Raw genomic sequence first — 22811 nt, forward strand, 5'->3', positions numbered from 1 at the left:
ATGAAGACGAGCCTTTCAGACCCGATCCAGATACTAACGCTGCAGTTGCGCCATCTCCAGGCATACTCTTATGAACATCAATGCATCGTTGTTGCACCGAAACCTTTACTTTCTGCCGCGCAGCAGGACCTTTGCATGTCTTCATGTGCGTTTTCATATTATCTTGTCTTGCAAATTGCTTGTGACATTTCTCACAAACAAACATTTTACGATAAAGGTTCTTGACATATTCTCTCTTCTCATGCCGTCGAGCATTGCTGTTGTTTGTGAAAATCTTGTCACAGTAACAGCACCGATGTTCGTTAGTCGTTGTTGAATCACCAGCCATTGAAGTCTCCATCGAGGGTGAAACGAAGTTCATCGAGTTTTCCGGTGTAGCCAGCACCACCGGCATTAAATTCTCTTCTGCTGGTGGTACCGCGACTTTTGAAGTCTCCTCCAATGTTGACATCCATGTTGCCGTCGGGATCTGCTCCTTCTTAGTCACCGCTGACGTCAGGGTTCCCGTAGACGATGGTACAACATCCATCAAGTTCGTCGTTTTAGACGGCAAAGTTGCCATCGAGTTCTCAAAAACAGGCATTTACACGACTTATGCACCAGTAGAATCAAACTAGGTGATCATTATACCGTCGACGTCAGTAACAAACTGAGCGACCTGCTGTCTAGGACTCGCTTATATACATGCACCGGTTGGAATAATATGCTAGTCAAATCAAGAACAATTTACTATAATACTCGAGTCAAAACATCATTTAAAAAAGAAGCATACCAAAATAAGGTAACACATTTGGAAGCAAATTCGACAAATGAAATGGACACGCAATGCACGCACTTGCAGCTTTCATCACAAAGTTAACATTTAACTTTCATTCAAGCGAAGTATCAGGCCAATGTCACATCATATTAACATCCTATTGGTCATACTATCCTTAAAATTTCACAGTGTTATAAATCACACCAGTTATAGAAGGACTTATAGTTTATAACACACATCATTTCGGTCATTGATCGTTAACAAATTCGAATTTAAAAATGCAAAATATACATGCTAAACGAATAACCAGGCACTTAAATATTTTATATACTTTATGGACACTGTAAACCTCAAGAGCATGAAAGTACATATGTAAGAATGATATTTAATAAAACTAATATTAAATTGTATATTTATTTCCAATAATATACATCTGATCAAAAAAAGTAGGTTTTATTCTACAAACCCTGCATTTAGTAGTTCATGTTTCTTTGAGGATGTATAAATTCTCAACATTTTGCGAACCAAGTAGAAGTTTTAGCCTATTCTCCAATCATTTGAATTGACTCTCGATGATCAATTTGGTCTCGCGTGCTACGTCTTCCATCTTCTTTACATATATGTTATTATTAGTCTTAAAATCTTCGCATCCATGTCACTATCACAGACGTAAAGGCATCATCACCGTAGCTACCAGTTATAATACCAGTAGCTGCATCAATATCACTCATTTTATGATATCGTTTCCACATTTAAGTTGTCAGAGATTTACCGAAATCTATGATCTTGTGAGCTTCACAATATTCTCTATTGTTTTCTAGACATGGTTAGCTACATTCTCATTTTCTTTAAAAGCCTATGTGTCCAGTTTTATTATTTAATCCTTCAACCCATCATCCCAAACTCAATTAAATCATCTTAGTATATAGAGAAAAAAAATCAACAAAGTTCCTTTCATTTAATCTTAGGAACCGCATCATCCTTTCCACCTATAGATTTGTTTCTTGAGCCCAAGAGTATTTCATTATATACCATGCAGTGTTCTTCAAGAGATGTGGTATACCACCATTTCTACATACAAATCCATTCTATCAATGATTTGTTTACACATAAAAAAACCTTCACGTTATTTTTACATGTTTTATTAAATTATCACTTCGACTAAAATAATTACCACTCATAGTAATTTCTACAAAGAACTCTTCCCAAGACATTTTAACCATCATCTCTGAAAACAACCATGTACCGTCTATATCACAAAGTAAAAGAGGGTAGAGGAAATAGGTTAAACAAGTGCTAGTCACTCATAGGGTAAGGAACAGGTGTTCGTTACCTATCTCAGACATTGTAGCATCTATGTATTTTTCTTACCTCATGTAGAAAAATATATTCGAATGCATACGAATTTAAACTTATCCACGTGCGTCTAATCAAAAGTACCTAAATTCAAGCACGTTAACCTCAAAGAAAATTTAAAAAATTCTCAAGGATAGAGGCAGAGACTACACGATCGAGACACGCCTACCATCACCTGCAAATGAACATTGACCCCTCGCGCAGGAGTTGCATGCTTGCAGAATGCTGCGACACTCATATGTTTTGCTCGCGACATGCATACATCACGTCGCTAGCTTTCCAACTCATTACACGTAAAACTCCTGTGAAATCGTAATACAGCATACGTAAAGTACTTGCTGGAACCCCTTCAAAGTATACATCACTGAACCAGAGCAGAAAATCAGCCTACGAATGTATAACTTGCTACCAACAAAAATAAATTTGTAGCACATATACGAGAGGAGTCGAACCCCACATACCATACTGTAAAAGTCGATACTCTGATAATTATAAGCGGCAAAATATTTTAAATCAAGACCTCGGCCAGTATACATTCTTTTTTCCATGTTGTAAAAATTCATGTTGGGAATCAGCAATGAAGGAGTGAGTAACTTGGACGAAGAACCGCTTACCAAGTATCCAGAATCTTACTGATACAGCCCATCCAGTGCACCAGCTTACTCCGAAGTGTGGTCAATTGATTAACATTCTTTATTTTTTTAATATCACCACCGTAGTGTACACCAGTATATGGCAGGTTACGATTTAAAACCATAATTTTCCCACAAGTATGTTATGTCTATTTCGGGGAGTAATAAATTATTTCTCAGAAATAATAAATCAAGTTCCTATCAGATTTTCTCTAATGTTACGGTATTACCTGTACCAACACATTACCAAAACATCACCCATAAAAAAAATCTTAAGAATGCGGATGACATACTCAGACAAAAATATTTTTACCAAAAAAAAACTGTCTTCAGCATTATTGGTAAAAAAATAATACACACAAACAAGACAAAACGCGCATTACAAATTCGACCAAAATTACGTGTCACATTTAGTTTATTACATTTAGATAAACGATATAGGTTAGGAAAAATAAATAAAAAATTCTTTAATTCTGTAATTTATTTAAAATTTTACATTTATATACAAAGAAATCTGACACGGTATATATATCGTCTATATTTTTCAGTCCTTGTAACATTAATTTTTATTAAAATAAATTATTATATTTCGTTTTAAGAGTGACAAAATACAACTAATTCATACATATCACGTTACATCAGATCAGGAGTGTAACACCTTAGAGGACCAGAGATGATGCTGGAAACCCACCTTTACAAAATTTATAATGTTTTTTCAAGTAAAATATTCGTGTAACCTGTACACCACACTTCTCACACAGAAATTTTACACGGTCAAGATTTCTTCTGCAGCCATTATTTTCAAGGATGCGTGTGCTTCGTAGTCGTTCAAAACGTTTACCACAGTAGCGGCACTGATACAGATATTCATCGCAATTACCATAGCTTCCCCGATGTTCAACTTGCAAATGAACTTTACTTTTACAATGCCTAATCAAATTACTTTTGTTTGTGAAATGTGCACCACATGGGTCACACGGAAATGTCACACGATTAGCGTTTCTTCTACAGACAAGATTTTCATGTCTTCTTGCATGTTGACGATATTTAAAACTTTTGTCACAGTACGTACACAGATGTCTCATCGTTAGACCTTGAGTCACCGACGGCTCGGAAAGTATATTACTTTCAATGTGCACTACTGTTGTAGGCGACGAAGTCCCGTTTGTTGCATGAGCTGGAGATTTCCCAGTCTACATTGACAGATCATCTGTACTAGATGTCAAAGAATCGGAAGTATACACGACTGATGCAGAAGCTGGGAATTGCACACAAAATGTTTTATTTACCAAATGCGGAGTAGTTACAGGTATCGGAGTCTCCTCTGCTGTTGATAATGCACACATTGAAGTCTTTTGGAGTGATGAGTCAGTAGATACAGTCATCATCGGGATCGCTGGAGACGGTAGCCTCGTTACCATCGGAATCTCTGGAGCGGCCCTCATCATTGTAATCGGGATCTGCTTCGTCATCGTCGCCTCCGTCGTCAGGGATCCCGGTGAAGACGCGAGACCCTCCGCCAAGATCTCTGCAGCTGTTGACCCCGCCACCATTGAGATTTGTACCGATGTCGATGTAGCTACCATTGAGTTCGGATACACATGAATATTCATGTATCGGACATATATGCAGACAAGTCAATCCAACAGATCTGCAATGTACCACTACAAGAGGTGGACTGAGGCACCTGCTGTCTATGACTCGCTTTAATAACAGTGTCCGCTTGAATAATACTCAAGTCAACACACGTTCAATTGTCATTAATTAAAAAAATTAGGAATTTAAAGGAATACAAGTTTAAATTATATATTGAAGCAACTAATCGCACATCCTACATACACGGTTCATTTAGACTTACTAGAAGGACCAAGAGTCTCTGAACAATGGAACTTTCAGAATTCAAACATAATTTAAACTACTCAAATATAAATTTTATTATGTACAGCTACACATAACCTCCAACTGACTCCTAATGTCTACAACACATGACTAAATTATTTTATCCGATACCAGGCTATGTCCAGAGTCAATTATTTTTTGTATCTCTCATCTACAGTTCAGGGGACCTACAGTGTTGATATATCTACAGCCAAGACATGCTCAGTACCACGCATCTTCAAAATCCTAAACCTTCAGAGTCGATCCTTCTTAAGTCTTACGACAAAAGTCTCCGAAACAAGAGACCTACTCTATAAGTTTTACACTCAGCACACAGAAACTAAAATAAGTCAATTAACAACCAATTATTTATTTACATTCGAACATTTTACATCATACTGGCGGCTAGTTAAATAAGCCTGACAGTGAACAAGTTAGCGAAGTTTACATTTATATAGGACTAGGAATCCATTGAACCTTCAGAACCTAGCTACACATACACAGTGCTGGATGCAAGTTAATTCTTCACTCATTTTCCATCACTGACACTCATATAACATCATAAGCACTCAATTCTACACTCATTTTCCATCATCGTCACTAAATTCCTCACTCATTTTCCATCATCGTCACTAAATTCAACACTCATTTTCCATCATCGACACTCAGTTCGACACTCATTTTCCATCATCGACACTCAATTCGACACTCATTTCCCATCATAGACACTATTCGACACTCATTTTCCATCATCGACACTCATTTCCCATCATCGACACGCAATTCGACACTCATTTCCAATCATCGAAACTAAATTCGTCACTCATTTTCCTTCTTCGACACTCAATCCGACACTCATTTTCCGTCATCGACACTCAATTAAACACTCATTTTCCATCATCGACACTCATTTCTACCTACTCTTTCCAAATTCGACACTCATTTTCCTTCATCTACATAAAATAAAAAGGAAACTTTCCATCACCCACACACACACACACACACACACACACTCTTAGATATATATTAAAATATTCATCCTCAACTCAATTCTTTAATGTAGAAAACACATGAACTTTACTAGGGTATGAATAACGACACATTTTTAATATCAATTTTAAAAATTATATTTATATGAAAAATACATAAGTATAAACATTCGTCAGTCAATACAAATTTATAACTTATTCTATATACCCTGAAATTCTAAGATCATCAAAAATAGTCCACGTTTCTTTGATAACTGAAAAAATTTCGTCATCTTGCGAAACAAGTAAAAGTCGCAACATGTTCGCCAACACGTTCGGGTCTTTCCGCGATATATAATCAATTTCACTTGGTGACACCGTCTTCTTCGAGTGTTTGCTGTACATGTTCTGAATATCGTTGTAATAATGATTATGATAATTTACATCATCATCCTCGGTGCTGTCCACATCTTTATCAAACACACTGACATCTCCAACTGGCTTATCCCAGGATTTCGAACTTTTTGACATTAGAGTACCATCATTGCCATCAAGCTTACTTGCTAATTGTCCAAAAAAATATTCCAAAGTCCGTAGAAGACTACTATAAGACGACTATTCACTTTTTCTGGAGATGTTACTTTCATTATCTTCTACCTTACTTATATCTTCAACACTATTTAAGCTATTTCCTTTCTCAAAACCTGGAGAGATTTTAACACAATCGCTTTTAAGACTAGCTAGATCAATGTCATTGTAAGACATAATGTCCTCGAGCATAGCGCCTCCATCTATGTACTTTATCTCCTGCGCGAGCTTGGCTTTACAAGTTTTATCATGTCTTTTTAAATCCTCTCTTCGGGTCAACAGCCTACCAAACTTGCCACAACTTAGTATTTGTCGGAATGGACTTTCAACAAAATCGTTCTTTTCATGTCTACGAGCATTATAGCTTTTATCAAAGTATTTGCTACAGTATGTACAATATCCTTCAGATCGAGATTGGTATTTGAGTATCGCACCTTCACTAGACTGTATGTTCAACATAATGGTTCAATAGCGACTAAAGTATTTTTTAGTTACTTCAAATTTTCATGTATGAGCATTCGACAATTATTTTCGACAAAAGTTTTTTTTTTCATTTTTAAAAAAGTCATGCCACAAGTAGTTTTACTACCCACCTTCATATTTCCTCATGCGATGTGTTGTAAAAGCAACCAATGTTGGTCGTAGGTTGTGGAATGCTCACTCACGAACTGTTGAAAAGGTGTGCTTTTCTAGATCTCCAGAGGAAGAACATTGACCTTATTTAAAAATTAGTGAATAATATCATGGCCTAGCGAGAATCACAAGATAATCTATTCACATATAAGCATCCATCATGTATCAGTTGTCTGTATAAGCAGTCAATGTTTTGAGTGGGATGCAGGATGCTCCCTAACGATCGCAACAGAAGGAGAGCTTCGCTAGAACTCAAGGGGAAGGGAAATCTTCGTGTGTGATAGCGCTTCTCAGGTGTTTCATGACGTAGTAATCGTCTGATTAATGAACTTTGGTTTTTGCCTGATTTCCACCTGATAAAAAAATTTAAGTACTGATTTGATAATATGAATTCGAAAATTGATACGGAACTCTGAATAAAATTACCTGTCTTAGACACCAAGGACAATACAGTTTGTCTTACATGTTAAAGTTTCTCAGATCTCTCGTAGCATATTATTTGTATGAGTAAGGTTATTTTTTTTTTAAATCCACCTGATAAAAAAAATTTAAGTGCCAATTTATTAGCAGAATTTCACTAATTAAATGTAACTCTGAATAAAATGACATGACTCATTAAGTAAAAAATCCTTCATGCAGAGACCGATTTCTCACAAATAAACAGAAACACTCGGAGAAAAACATATGTCTAGCCAGAAATAATCAGGAGCACTCGGAGAAAACCATCATATGTCTAGCCAGGAATAATCAGGAGCACTCGGAGAAAACCATCAGATATCTAGCCAGGAATAATCAGAAGCATTTGGAGAAAACCATCAAAATATTAACAAGAATAATCGGGAGCACACGGAGAAAACCACCATAATATTGTCAAGGATAATGAGGGGCACGCGGATAAAACCACCATAATATTGACAAGAATAACCAGAAGCACACGGAGAAAATCACCACAAGTTTTTTTTGATATCATAAAAATACAGGGAAAAAAAATATTTTAACTTAAAAAAAAAATACATGAAATTCTGCTAGCTTGTGAACTTCTCATTGTTGAGCAAAGATAGAGTTTTAGTACAAGCCAGAATTTTATGTATTTTTTATTATTTTTTTATTTAAAATATTTTTTTCCCTGTATTTTTATGATATCAAAGAAAACTTGTGGTGGTTTTCTCCGTGTGCTTCTGGTTATTCTTGTCAATATTATGGTGGTTTTCTCCGTGTGCTCCTCATTATCCTTGTCAATATTATGGTGGTTTTCTCCGTGTGTTCCCGATTATTCTTGTTAATTTTTTTGATGGTTTTCTCCAAATGCTTCTGATTATTCCTGGCTAGACATCTGTTGGTTTTCTCCGTGTGCTTCTGATTAGCCTTGTTAATATTATGATGGTTTCCTCCGTGTGCTCCCGATTATTTTTGTTAATATTTTGATGGTTTTCTCCAAATACTTGTGATTATTCCTGGCTAGATATCTGATGGTTTTCTCCGAGTGCTCCTGATTATTCCTGGCTAGACATATGATGGTTTTCTCCGAGTGCTCCTGATTATTTCTGGCTAGACATATGATGGGTTTCTCCGAGTGCTCCTGTTTATTTGTGAGAAATCGGTCTCTGCATGAAAATACAAAAAAATTCTGGGTTGGACAAGAACTCTATCTTTGCTCAACAATGAGAACTTCACAAGCTAGCAGAATCAGTTTTTGTATTTTTTGTAATTGTTTTATTTTAAATTTCTTTTGTGTAATTTTATGTTAACAAAGTAAATGTGTGTGCGTCGGTTTTCTCCGTGTGCTCCCGATTATCCATGCCCATACTATGATGGTTTTCTCCGTGTATTCCTGATTATTCTTGTCAATATTTTGATGGTTTCCTCCGTGTGCTCCTAATTATTCTTATCAATATTATGATCGTGTTCTCCGTGTGCTTGCGATCAATCCTGTGGTTCTCCAAGTGCTTCTGGTTATTTCTGAGAAACCGATCTCTCCACGAAGGTGTTTTACTCTTAATGTGACACTTTAATTTATTCAAGGTTACATTTAATTCGAGAATTTCTGCTACTAAATCAGCACTTGCGATATTTTTTTATCACGTGGAATTAAAAAATAAACAACCATTACTCAGTCAAATAACAATATGCCATGAGACATCTGAGAAACACTAACTGGAAGAACAAACTTCCTTCTCCTTGGAGTCTAGCGAAGCCATCCTTCTTTTGCAATCGTTAGTGAGCATCCCGCATCCCGCATAAAAGAACTAAGGGCGCGGTTACACGGGACGGGACCCTGAACTACTTCAGGTGAACATGTTTAAGTAAACACGTTTACAAACGCGAAAGTGTACGGTTACACGGTAGTTGCTGAAAAGTGTGTTCAGCTCTAAAACCGATTGTCTACTGTCAACGAATGTCTGTTGTTGATCTCTATTTTGTATCCAGAAAACGCGGGATTTTCACACTTGTTTATACAGTATTATCAGCAGAAATTGAATGTGTTTTCATATTGCTCAACACTTTTTTACAAATCGGGAATTCAAACAACATGCACAGTAAAACAATTTAAACTTATTTTTTATTATTGTTTGAGCGAGAGTGTTAAGTTTTAAGATAATTAAGGTCAGGATCAATTTTAAAAAAGTATATAATTACCTTTTGATATATATTTTTTTTTGCATTCGGTAAAATATTACTCTAACTTGTGCCAGGAACACTTTCCATCTTGAATTTCTGGAAAGAACTGTTTATATTCTAAACAGCCAATCAGAGGCTAATGTAGAAGATATGTCGATCTGAACTACTTTGCCAACCTGTTTAAGTTAAATGAGAAATGGCCTCGAACGAAACATGTTCAGACTGTGTGTAACCGCACTCAACAGCTGAACATGTTCACCTGAAGTAGTTCAGACTCCCGTGTAACCGCGCCCTAAATATCATTTACCTGCAAGTAACATGTGGCGACATCTGTTGTTGAAAAGCAGAACTACTTGCAACAAGTACATTTGAATGAGATAAATTAATTCTCGCTGATGAAATAATCAAAAAATTCTATTTAATTAATAGATCTAATTTAAAACTCTTAGTTTGCATCTGGCATTAGTTTCAGTAACTAATATGAATCCTGATTCGGGATTTGTAGCTGTATCAAAACGTCATCACTATAGATACTGTAGCAAGGTGTTTACCTTGAGAAAGAATGCTAAACGACATGAGAGAAGCGAGTGTAATTTGGGTCCTTGTCAAAAACCATTCCATTGCAGTCAGTCTCAGAAATCCTTTGGTAGAAGATATAACTTGGATAGACATTGCAAGACCTGTACAATTAATATGAATAAAGATAACGAAGACTGGGCTACAACATCGCTGAAGAACGAAGGCGAAAAAGCTAATGCTAAAAATACTGATCTAGATGAAGATAATAATTAAAAATATAAAACAAACGAAGAAAGTTGCAACCACATTAGAAATGAAAAGATATTTACTCCAATATCTAGTCGTCTCCATGAAAATGTGAAAGATGGAGAACCACCTGAAGCTTACAAGGTCGAAGACTGATGAATCTTCTGAAGCTGGCATGATTGAAGATTGTGGTGACACATCTGAGGCTGACATGATCGATGACTGTGCTAACACATATAAGGCTGACATGATTGAGTACTGTACTGAAGCACCTAAAGCAGGCAAGATCAAAGACTGTGATGGTGGTCTGAGACCAAAACGATGGAAACGAAGTAATAAAATAAATTATCCTGATCAAGCTTGTGATAATCACTGGCACGATGACGAAAGTGACCTTGTGGTTGGTGTTAAAACGAAAGACACCAGAGATAATATTTATTATAAACATGCAAGGATGATGAACGTGGCAGAAGAGATTGATTATACCTCATGGGAAGATCCTAACATATTGGTTGACAGGCTAAGACTACTACATGGTTCGCTTTGTGCAGGAAACTATTCGAACATTAAAGATATATTCTACATACTCAAAGAATCAGGGGAAGTTGGCTACATACAATAATGACTTAAATTAAATTTATGTGTATAAACTTGAAGATAAATTAATATATTTTTTTCAAGGTGGTATCTACCACTTCTCGAAATCTGATTTCTAAATGAAACTTATAACTTAAGGTGTATAAAATGTCACCACTGCCAGTCAAAATGTATACCAATAGACATGTAAGTAATCATGCCAAGTTCGATAAAAAAAAGTAATTGAAATCATTTAGAGCCAAATGAAGAGGGATCTGTTGGAGCATTTGGAGCCGATTGATCATTTAGAGCCTTTTGGAGCTGTTGGAGCCATTTGGAGCATTTTGGAGCATTTTGGAGCATTTTGGAGCATTTGGAGCCAGTTGGAGCATTTGGAGCCTTTTGGAGCTGTTGGACCATTTGGAACATTTGGAGCTGTTGGAGCCGTTTGGAGCCTTTTGGAGCATTTTGAGCTAAAGACATTTTAATATTTCTTGAGGATATCAGGTAGAACATAATCAATCAGCTTACTGATGAAGTAACAACGTACGGACCTTTAAATTATAACTTGTTCTTGGACTGTTTATATGGTAAATCGTATCCGTTCGAGGACCTAGAGAAGAAGTCCTCTCAAGACATCGACTGTTACAATTTTACAGTTCTGACGATGTGAAGCAATCTGTTAAACACAATATCCAGAAACTCTGCCAAGAAGAGGAGGACTGTGTTAGTAAAGCTTCTGGTTGGTCTCTGTCTAGTATAAAACCGATTGGAGCTAAAAATTAGTCATTTCGCGCCTATGCAGGGCTAAATGATTATAAGATTGCTGGCTTTCGCAAGTGATCCAGTAGTAGAACAGAAAATATGTAATAAATATTATGTTTGTAACAGAACTTGTGGTGTTTTATTTCTTGAACCTTAAACTTTTCTGGTAGTTAAATTAAATTTCTTTTAGCTTCGACCAGGATCTTGCCAAGGACCTTTGTTGATCTAATTAATCAGTATATTGTTTGCAAATTTATTTAATGAATTTTGAACTTTTTCCTGAATTTCTAGGTTAATTATTACGAATTTCCAAGATGGTGGTGTTGATGGCTTATAGGATGATGTAAGTAGAGGATTTGAAGTCTCTTTAAGAATTTTGAAGATGGTTTATTGAAATTATTATTTTTTTACATTAAATTAAACATTATTGCATAGATCGAGTATCGACCCAAGGACAGGAGCTTATCGAATCAATCAGTAAAATGATTGCCAATTTTTTTGGTGAATTTTGGAATTTTTCCCCAATATCTAGCTAAATAATTACACGATTCCAAGATGGTGTCCAAATGATAAGATGGCAGGTGTCACAGTAATAGTAAATTATTACTGCACTCTAGCAGGTAAGAATGAAACTAACATGATGGTAAGACGAGTACACACAATATGGTGTCCTCCAGCAGACGAAAACAAGATTGTGGCAATGGCCACTAGCAGGTGGTAGCTCCTGGTAGCATGTACTGAACATAAAATGTCGGATCCATGATGGTCGACAAGGTCAAAGTCAAAGATCAAGGTCAGAATCAAATTTCAAGGTCAAGGTCAATTTTAATGGTCAAGGTCAAATTTAATGGTCAAAGTCAAATTTAATGGTCAAGGTCAAAGTTCATGGTCAAGGTCAAATTTCAAGGTCAAGGTCCAATTTCAATGCCAAATTTCTAGGTCAAGATCAAAGTTCAAGGTCAAATTTCAATGCCAACAGTCGAGGTCAAATGTATGGTGAACAGAAAATTATACTAACATGGTATCAGCACACTCTAGCTTACGTAAACAAGATGGTGGTCTCCAGCGGATGAAGACAAGATGGCGGACATTACGTCATACTACTTGACGATATATACCTTGTTATTGGTGGTGGGGGGAGTCTGTCTGCCAGCGGCTTCCTTGGAGGAAGGATCTTATTTTATTTTTATTTTTTGTTACCGGTTTCAAAAAAGGACGAGAATCGATTTAATTAATCAGTATTCTAATAAGTAAATTTTTTGATGAATTTTGGAATTTTTTTCATTAAAATCGGATAATAAATAAAGATTTTTAAGATGATGTCCAAATTTCAAGATGGCGGACATGACATCATGCTAACTGGCAATATATATGCTATGACATAAGTGGTGGGAGTCAGTCTGCCAGCACCCACCACGGGGGATAGGATCGGTCGCCATTTTTTTTCCTGCCCTCACCGAGTTCGAACCGCGGATTTTTTATTGTAAGTCTTGTATATAAATAATTTATTAAAAATTTTATTAATTGCATTTTTTTATAAATTTTAAAATTTTTTTTCATTAAAATCGGAAAATAAATAAAGATTTTAAAGATGGCGGCCGTAACGGAAATTGCAACGGTGACGTCATAATTAAAAATGGCGGTCATGGTATCCTTATTCCTATAAATGGCTTACCGGAGGCTTTAGACATGGATGCTTAAGCCGTTTTTAGGAATTTGGGTTCTTTCTAGGGCAAAACGACTTTTGAGGATTTTCGAAATCCTAATTTTTGAATTGTGGAATTTTTGAGATTTTTTGGCGGAATTTTTTTTTCCAAAAAAAATGATATTTTTGGCAAATTTTGAGGAATTTTGGGAAAATTTTGTCCAATTTTGACAAATGTTGAAGGTCAAGGTCAAAGGTCAAGGTCACGACCATCCATGACGCCCGCCGTGGCGTCACAATCCAAAATGGCGGTCGACACCACAGGCACCACACCCAGAAGCCAGTTTCAGGACATACATTTGTATACTACTTTAAGTGTCTGTAAATTGTGTGGTACAGTCTTAATATCCTGTAAGTAGTAAGAGTAGAGCAGTTATAAGCGTGTTTCACAAACTAGTAGCTGTATATATTAGTGTGTGTTGCTAGAGGAAAGAACACAGGTGTGTTAGTTGATGGCTATGATGTTCTCTTTGCAGATAGGACTGCCGAACGCTGGCAAGAGTACGCTGTTGCGAGCCATCTCCAGGGCACGGCCCAAGGTCGCTTCGTACCCCTTCACTACGCTCAAGCCTCATGTGGGCATCGTACAGTACGACGACTACGAACAGGTAGCAGGTAATGACATCCTGCTATGCCCCTGGCAGCATCTTGGTTTGTTGCCGATGCTTTCAGCTAGGAAAATAGGAATAGTTATAGTGTTTACATTTCCCCCTGTGAAATATATGACGTTTTCAATTGTTTGCAAGACAAATCTTTACTGCTAAAATCAAATGTAGTGACTTCATACAGTACTCTATGTTTGGGATATATGTGTGTGTATGCATATATATATATATATATATATATATATACCTACACACACACACACACACACACAAAGTATACTCTTGTGAATTCTTTGACCATCGTAGCAGGCCATGTCTGTTAAACCAAAGTCCTGATTTGCTACAGCCAGTGAGCATGTTCAGTGAAGCAACGGGGTTGTGCTCATTATGGATAGCCGTAATCAGAGCTGAGATGTTTGCACAAAAGAATTTTAGAAGAAACCAGAAGCTCCAGTGCCTACAAAAGTAAAACAGGCATGAATGTTTCAACACATAGTGTTGAATATTGAATATCTGTGTCGATTGCAACACCCAGGTCAAATAAGTTGTTTTTGACGTGACAAGGTCTAATAAATTGATGAACACCGGCTGCACGCACGAAAAAGTGTCCCATAATGCACATTGTCTCACTACGGATGTCCCACTACGGATGTGTCCTGTTATGCTCATTGTACGCATGCGTGGCATCTCTCTTCCACTCGATTGGAACAACAATCGATTTGACTTTTCAATCATATTTTCGTCATTTGAATTATTAATATTATGTATTTTAACGATTGTCCACCGATTTTCAGCACAATCAGTAGGTACGGTTATTTAAAAGTAATGTTGAATATTCAAATACGTTTTTAACGAACAATGGTGTTTTACAGTTACACATAATTCAAATTACACCCGGGATCTTTTGCACAATGTTTTAAAAAATATTGTAACACATTATAAATAAGTTTGGTGTATTTGGGATAAGTACGTATTTGTTATAAAATAGTGTTATAAAAACGAAATAATATTATTCCCCTACCGTGAATAAAATTTTTATAAATTTATATATATATATATATATATATATATATATATATATATAACATCTGAAACTATTATTTCAAATATGGCCTCGTGACCAAGCGGTTAGCATCGCTGACTACCAATCCAAAGGTTGACAGATCGAATCCCCGCTGCTGCTATACTTTCATTTTTGTACTTGTAAAAATAAATATGGCGCACGTGACACTACAAAAGTAATAAACATATTTGAATTAATGAGTGCAAATAAAAGTAAATTGATCAATTAAATTGTAGATTTCATTTCAATCCTTTGTATCCATACAAAATAGTGATAATTCAATAAAAATGATTAAATTTTATTCATAAAAGTATGCAGAGGTAGATTTTATTATACAAAAGATATAAAAATTAAAAAAAATTACTTCCTCAAAAATAACATATTTTTAACGAACAATGGTGTTTTACAGTTACACATAATTAAAATTACACCCGGGATCTTTTGCACAATGTTTTAAAAAATATTGTAACACATTATAAATAAGTTTGGTGTATTTGGGATGCGGATTTGTTATTAAATCGTGTTATAAATACGAAATAATATTACTCCCCTATCGTGCTGCTATCTACGGTGACGGACGCGAAACGAATGAAACGCGATATCTATCGGCTATCGCGGGAACCAGGCACGGCGAGTTACAATTGTTACAATTGACTAAAGAATTATGGTGATTCATATAATTTATGATAGATATTTGATTACAGTTTATTTATATGAAAACTTGTTCATAATTATATTTAAACTTTATAGCTAAACACCAGTTTTTTAAGTTAATTACACGTCATCTAGACGTGAACTGTTTCGTTGACTGTTTATAAAGTGAAGTGAAAAGTTAATGTGGTTTTCATTGCTTATTACAACAACAATTTCGGCAGTAAAGGTTAATTATTCTTGCATTTTAAAAATCTTATTACTAATATAATTTTAAGTATTTATTCTTTTATTATTAAAAAAAGTAGCATCTGTCGGCGAGTGCAGTAATAATAGGTTATGTTAGATATTTGATTATAGTTTATTTTTATGAAAACTTGTTCATAATTATATTTAAACGTTATAGCTAAACTCCAGTTTTTAAAATTAATTAAAAGTCATCTACACGTGAACTGTTTCGTCGACTGTTTATAAAGTGAAGTGAAAAAATATGGTTTTCAATGCTTATTACAACAAGAATTTCGCAATAAAGGTTAATTCTTGCATTTTAAAAATCTGATTACTAGTATATTTTCAAGTATTTATTCTTTTATTATTAAAATAAAAATTATCCAATTTTATTCATAAAAGTATGCAATCATTTCATCAATGTTTTATTATGACATTGTCACGTTAAACTATCGTCCGTAAACCGACTTTACAGAAAACCATTTTTTTATGTCACTAGGCTTCAATATCATGTAAGTTTTTTACAGAAAAAAAGTGTGAAGTAGTCTTCGTGTACTCGCCAGTGATGTGTAAACATCTAACCTCGGTAACGAACAAAATCATGTGTTGTCATGTTGCTATTAAACATATTAAACCGAAACTCGGACAAAAATTTAATGTATAATTTTTAAAATAATGCAGAGCGTGATTAAAATTTAAAAAGTATTTATGTTAGGGAACAATGGTAGTAGTATGTAAATGTATGTTCTGGGACAGGTTTCAGGCTGTGAATTTTGTATGGGGTCAATGACCGATTGCTCTGACATCACAGCGGTCATCTTGGACCATAAAATTGATATTGGCATTGGATCCACTATCTTTAAATCGAGCGCCTGCTCGCTTATTCTGCACCTTTCGTTACGCACGCCATATTGGTTATGTTTGACGTCACCGTTGCACTTTTCGTTATGGCTGCCATCTTTGATTATAACACATTGAAATTTAATAATAATTTTTTATAAATTTTAAAATTTATCGCGATTGTCTGGCATAATAATTACAGATTTTAAAGATGGCAGCCATGATTATAATTGCAAACAGTTACATCATAATTCAAAATTGTTGACATCACATCCTAATTTTCAAGGTCATGACCTCGGAGCTTAGGTAGGCTTGTAGATATGGATTCTTAAGCCTCATTACTGACTTTTCAATCCCTTGGTATTTTTGGGGACTAAAACGGGAAATTTTTCCTCTAAACAGGAATTTTTCCCTCGGAATAGGGAAATTTGTAGGAATTTTGGTAAATTTTGCGCCATTTTTGGTTAATTTTGAAGGTTGTCATCCAATATGGCAGCCGTGACGTTAAATTCCATTATGGCGGTCGGCTCCAAGGCTCCACAGTCTGAAGCCTGGCGCCGGACATACATTTGTACACTACTAATGCAAGAATTCCATTTGCTAAGAAACAAACAAGTCTTCAAAAATGAAGTTTTTAACGAATCGCCTAGAGAGCACTTATGGTCAAAAAATGGCTACACTTTGCCCCCTAACAGTTAAAGTGAAAAGCTTTTTAGGGGGCTGGATATAAGACTGTATGAATACATTCGCCACAAACACAAAACCAAAATCTTCACCATTCAATATCACACAACTTCGAAACGTCATAACCTAGAAAATCATAACTTAGAACTGACGATTCCAGGCGAAAGTAAACATGTAAATTATTAATAAAAATTTAAAAAATTCTTAATAAAAATTTAAGAAATTGTTACAAATTACATAGGGGAGGGTAGTACACAGTGAGACATAGTTTATATAACTGAAAGGAAAATTTTGTTTTCCTGGTATTGGCACACCTGCAACTTCCTTATATTCTATTGTTGTTGTGTGTGTAATGGTGGATGCAGGGTGGCCACCAAACCGGGAAAACGGGAAAAACCGGGAATATGTCGGGAATATGTCGGGAATTTGAAAGGGCCCGGGTAAAACCGGGAAACTGTCTGGAATTTTATTTCTTTCCTGGGCAAATGCTGCGGTGTAAATGCGCACAACTTATATAAGACGTACATCGCGGCGTCTGATAATCACGCGGCAAATCTGTACAGTGTCATGTTGGCAGCGACTGTAGTGTTCCCAGGCGTGTCATGTTTCTTCTTTCCTCATAGACGCAATACGTCACTATGAGGCGGAGGGGGAGGGGGAAAATGAACCGCACTACGGCGTGCAACACGGGGTGTTGTTCTAATTTGTTCTGTTCAGTACAAGTCTTCGAGCGGTTTTAGTCTTACGCTGTGCAGTTTGTTAGGAAGCTATTGCGGCAATGTCTACTAGGTATTCCTGTCGTTATGAGTCTTGAGGTTCCATGGGCTACTGAGGATGCGAAAGACAGAACTTGTGCGAGATGCAAGATATGCAATAAAAGTTTCAAGATCGATACGATGGGTAGGGGAGCATTTACAAGCCATGCCAAATCTAAGAATTACAATAGAGTTATAAATAACCAATCAAGAAACCTGCAAGTTACAGAATTTTGTTTCCACTCAACCTGCTCAGGATGAAGCCCACGCTTCCTGTAACAAAGTTTTATTAGTACTTTAATTTATACTAGTAGCTTCCAACGGTTTAGCGGTGTTATAAACTACGACGTCTTGTAATCCATCGCTTATCAATAAACTGTCAAATATGTTCAGTAACTAACGACACTGCACGTTTTTTTATGAATATTCGCAGCGTGTTGAGGCCGGCCGATAAACCTTCCGCATTAACTTACCTTTAACGTCGGTAATGCTATGTCCACTTAAAATTTGTAAAATAATAATACTAAACATATAATTATTATGTACACCAGAACCCCGATTTCACGAACACCGGATTTAACGAAGCAGTGATTTTACGAGTACATTCTCGGGAACCGTAAAAAAATTGGAAATTTTGACCAAAATGTGAAAAACAGAAAAAAATATTTAAAAAAAACGCAATGAAAGATCATATATACCGAATAAAAGCATGTTGGACCTCCTGCGGTCACCAGCAAAGCATAAACACGACCCAATGCGTGGTGCAACTGCTACATCGCTTCGTTATTGCTCGCACGAGAGGCGGGACGTGGAATGTTAGAAGAAAGGAAGGGGGAAATGCGGGGGATGACAGACAGCAGCCAGTGTGTTTCCTGCGTGGGGAATAAGTGGCGTAGCTCCTTTTTTTATGCTGTGTGAAGCGACCTTTTTCTATCAACTCACGGGAAAAGATAATTGCTTGAGCTGTCAAAATAAACATCGCTGCGACAGTTAAAACAAGACGCGGGCGAGCATCCGGTAGGTCGATGTGTGTATCTACTCGAAAAACATTTCTCAATTCATGACACTAATAAGATTCCTTATAACTTACACGTATAGCCTGATGTTTTCAGCCTGATCCATGCAAGTTCTTTAGCCACGTTTTGAATGAAAACAACCACCAGCCGGCCAGTGTTGTGCCCTGTTTAATACGCACAAAATATACCAAATATATTTGGTTCAAAAAAAAAAAAAAAAGAACCTCAGGAAACTTAGGGAAATAAAAGTCAAAATAATGAGTGATGCCTTAAAACAGACCGCTCTCATAGACGAAGAAATTTTTAGACACAAAAAAGGTTAAAGTTATGTGGCAAATATATATTTAGTAAACTGCCACCTGTTTTTTTAGTTGGGTATGTATCACATTTTGTGCATTTTTGTTTTATATTTAGTACTATACAGTTCCGTGTTTTAAAATGTGTGCTCTGTATCATGTATTACAAAAAACATGTCATTTTGTGTATATATTGCAAAACCTGGAAAATCTTGAAAATACCTGGAAAAACCTGGAATTTTTTATCACAAATATAGTGGCCACCCTGTGGATGGCTAGTTTGTTTCATTGATGATTAGTGTGTTTTACTTATTTTCAGTGGTGTTAAGTTACTTCACGTATGATTTTAAGTAATTAAATTTACTATTCAACTGTGAAATAAATGTGTCTGGGTAAGTAAAATAGTAAAAGCATTTTATTATTTATAAATACAGCCTATCAATAACACGATATAGTGTTGTGGCTTGTCTTACAGCCCAAATTTCAAACATAACCACAATGGTACACACTGAGACACCAGTTTGTAGTACACACTGAGACAGTATCTCACTGTGTACTATGCAAATAAATATTCTGAATAGGTTGGTTTTAATTTGATTTTTTTTTCTTTAATGCAGGTCAACAATGGTGCGGCCAAGAAATATACCAAGGAAAATTGGGAAAACAAGTGAGAATGATATGTTGGAAGCTGTTCAGTTAGTTTTAGAAGATAAACTGTCTATCAGAAAAGCAGCAAAAGCTAAAGGCATCTCATTTCAAACACTATTTCGTTATGTTAGAAAGAAGAAGAAGAATACCCTACCAAGTGAAACTGTTATAATGAAACCTAATTATGATGTCAGAAAAGTATTCACAGAGGAACAGGAAGAAGATTTAGCCGACTACATCAGCACATGCAGCAAAATGTGTTATGGGATATCAACCACTCCATTGAGACAGCTAGCATATAAAATGGCTGTTAGAAATAAAATCGAAATACCTCAATCATGGAAGACAACCAAACTTGCAGGACTTGAATGAATGCGGGGATTTTTGCATCGCAACAAGCATCTGAGCATTAGGAAACCAGAAGGTTGCAGTCTATCTAGATTAACTTCGTTTAATAAGTCTTCTTTGACAACTTAAAGACAATTTTCAGCAGACTTCCACAGTTAGGTGATGGTGCTCGTGTTTACAATCTTGACGAGACTGGTTGTACGACTGTTCAAAAGCCGAAGAACATTAGCCCAGAAAGGATTAAAGCAAGTGAACCAGTGCACTAGTGGGGAAAGAGTTGTTGCTACAGTATGTGCTACAGGAACATTTCTACCTCCTGTATATGTTTTTCCACGAAAGTATTTCAAGTCTCATATGATGAATGGTGCACCTACTGGATCCTTAGGGCTTGCTAGCCAATCTGGTTGGATGATTGGTGAACTATTCCCACTTGTGATGGAACATTTTATCAAGAATACAAATAGCTCGAAGAAAAACCCATCGATTCTGATTTGTGACAACCATGAGAGTCACTTATCGCTCAGGGTGTTAGACATGGCCAAAGAAGCTGGAATTACCATCTTGACTTTGCCTCCCCACACTAGCAACAAATTGCAACCATTAGACCTAACAGTGTTTGCACCATTTAAAGGCTATTATGACACAGCTGTGGATATGTGGATGTTGCAACACCCTGGCGCTCCAATACAATCTATCAAGTTGCTGAATGTGCTGTAGAAGCTTACATGAAGGCAATGACACCGACATCTATTGTTGCAGATTCAGGAGAGCTGGGATCGTCCTTTTCAACGATTAAATTTTTACAGATGCACTTTCTACCATCACAAGTAACTGATCGACCAGAATCACCTGATAGTAATAGACTAGGATCAGCATGTGGTTCGCAGTGCTTTGAAGAGAGAATCAACGAATTTTAAGATACAAGCATCAGGTCTATATAAGATGTTGAAGAAATCATAGCCAATGAAGTCGCAGATACAAGCACCAGAATCACGCAAGATATCGAAGAAATAACCACCGATGAAGTTGCAGGTACAAGAACCAATACTATAAGCCTACAAAATGTTGAAGAAATAACAACCAGGAGTCCTTATATCTCTCCACGAGAATTTAGAGGCTTTCCTAAAGCTGGTCCAAAGAAAAATCCTCTAAGACTTAGGAAACCAGGAAGAAGTCTCATACTTACTGACACCCCTGAAGGGGTAGCAGTTGTAGAAAGAGACAACAAACGAAATGAGAAAAATGTGTCAAAAAAGAAAGTTGCACGAAATGTGTTTTCAACATTGACTGAAAGAACCAGAGATTCTGCAGAAGGAGATGATGTGGATGGCATGTCTCTACACGATTCATCTGATGGAGAAAGATTCATTTGAAGAGTTCAAAGAGTTAGAAAGAGAACCCCTTGTTAATGAATTTGTCTTGGTACATTTTCCGAAAGATGTTTTAATGCAGCAAAAATAATAAAAAAAAACAAGATGATCAACATGACTTTGAAGTGTCGTACATGAGAAGTAAGAAATGTGGATTTGTGTGGCCAGATGTCCCTGATATAGCTTCTGTTGACATATCAGACATTGTTATGATTCTTCCAGAGCCACGGAAGCAAATGACAAAAAGACTCTGTGGAATCGTTAAATTTCCTGTTAGTTTTGGAAACCTCAAAATTCGGTAAAAGACCCATCCATTCAGTTTAATGCATTCCTTAGATATTTCCATAAGTGTTTCATTCATTTCTTGAGTATTTTAATAACTGTTTTAACAGTGAATCTGTGTTATCCCATTGTGTTGTTATTTAAGGTAAAACATGTTCTTTTTCTTTAGAATGGCTTAAATAATCTAATATAAAAACTCTTAAAATATACCGAAAGTACTTTTCATGGCTGTAAATACAGTATATATGAATTTCACAAGCTTTATTTGAACAACAAAGTTTAATTAATTGAGTTAAATGCATAACTAAAATTAATTTAATACTGTCTCAGTGTGTACTACCCATGGTGCACAGTGAGACAAAAAACAAGTCTGCTTAAAATTGTTACAATTTATAATTTAATGATGCCTTTACAAATATTATTCCTCCAAAACATACATAAAACAACACTTTTCCTACTCCAAAAGCAAACATAGATCATTTTCAAAACATTTAATGTTTTTCAAGATAAATGAAATTTTTGTCTCACTGTGTACTACCCTCCCCTACATCATATCCGCCATCTTGAATTATTATGTCACCATTGCAATATTTGTTACGGCTGCCATCTTGAAAATCTAGAATTATTTAGCAAGAAATACAGAAAATTTTTATAATTCATCAATAATATCTGCAATTAATATATTTATAGATTCGATCTATTCCTTTCCTTTTTTCGATACTTCATCGATACAAAAAATAACTTTATGTAACAACTAATAATTTCAGTAAATATGGTGGAAAG

The 22811-nt window shown here is 35.9% G+C and overlaps 1 protein-coding gene across 1 annotated transcript in view; it reads left to right on the forward strand.

Moving 5' to 3' along the window:
* Positions 1-22811, forward strand: part of LOC134544984 (mitochondrial ribosome-associated GTPase 2) — a 175932-nt gene that overhangs the window by 123056 nt on the left and 30065 nt on the right. Inside the window, exon 3 of the mRNA XM_063388538.1 lies at positions 13719-13857. Within this exon, the coding sequence (XP_063244608.1) occupies positions 13719-13857 (139 nt within the window). The remainder of the gene's footprint in view (positions 1-13718; positions 13858-22811) is intronic.

This window comes from Bacillus rossius, chromosome 1 (assembly GCF_032445375.1).
Source record: "Bacillus rossius redtenbacheri isolate Brsri chromosome 1, Brsri_v3, whole genome shotgun sequence".
Classification (NCBI taxonomy): domain Eukaryota; kingdom Metazoa; phylum Arthropoda; class Insecta; order Phasmatodea; family Bacillidae; genus Bacillus; species Bacillus rossius.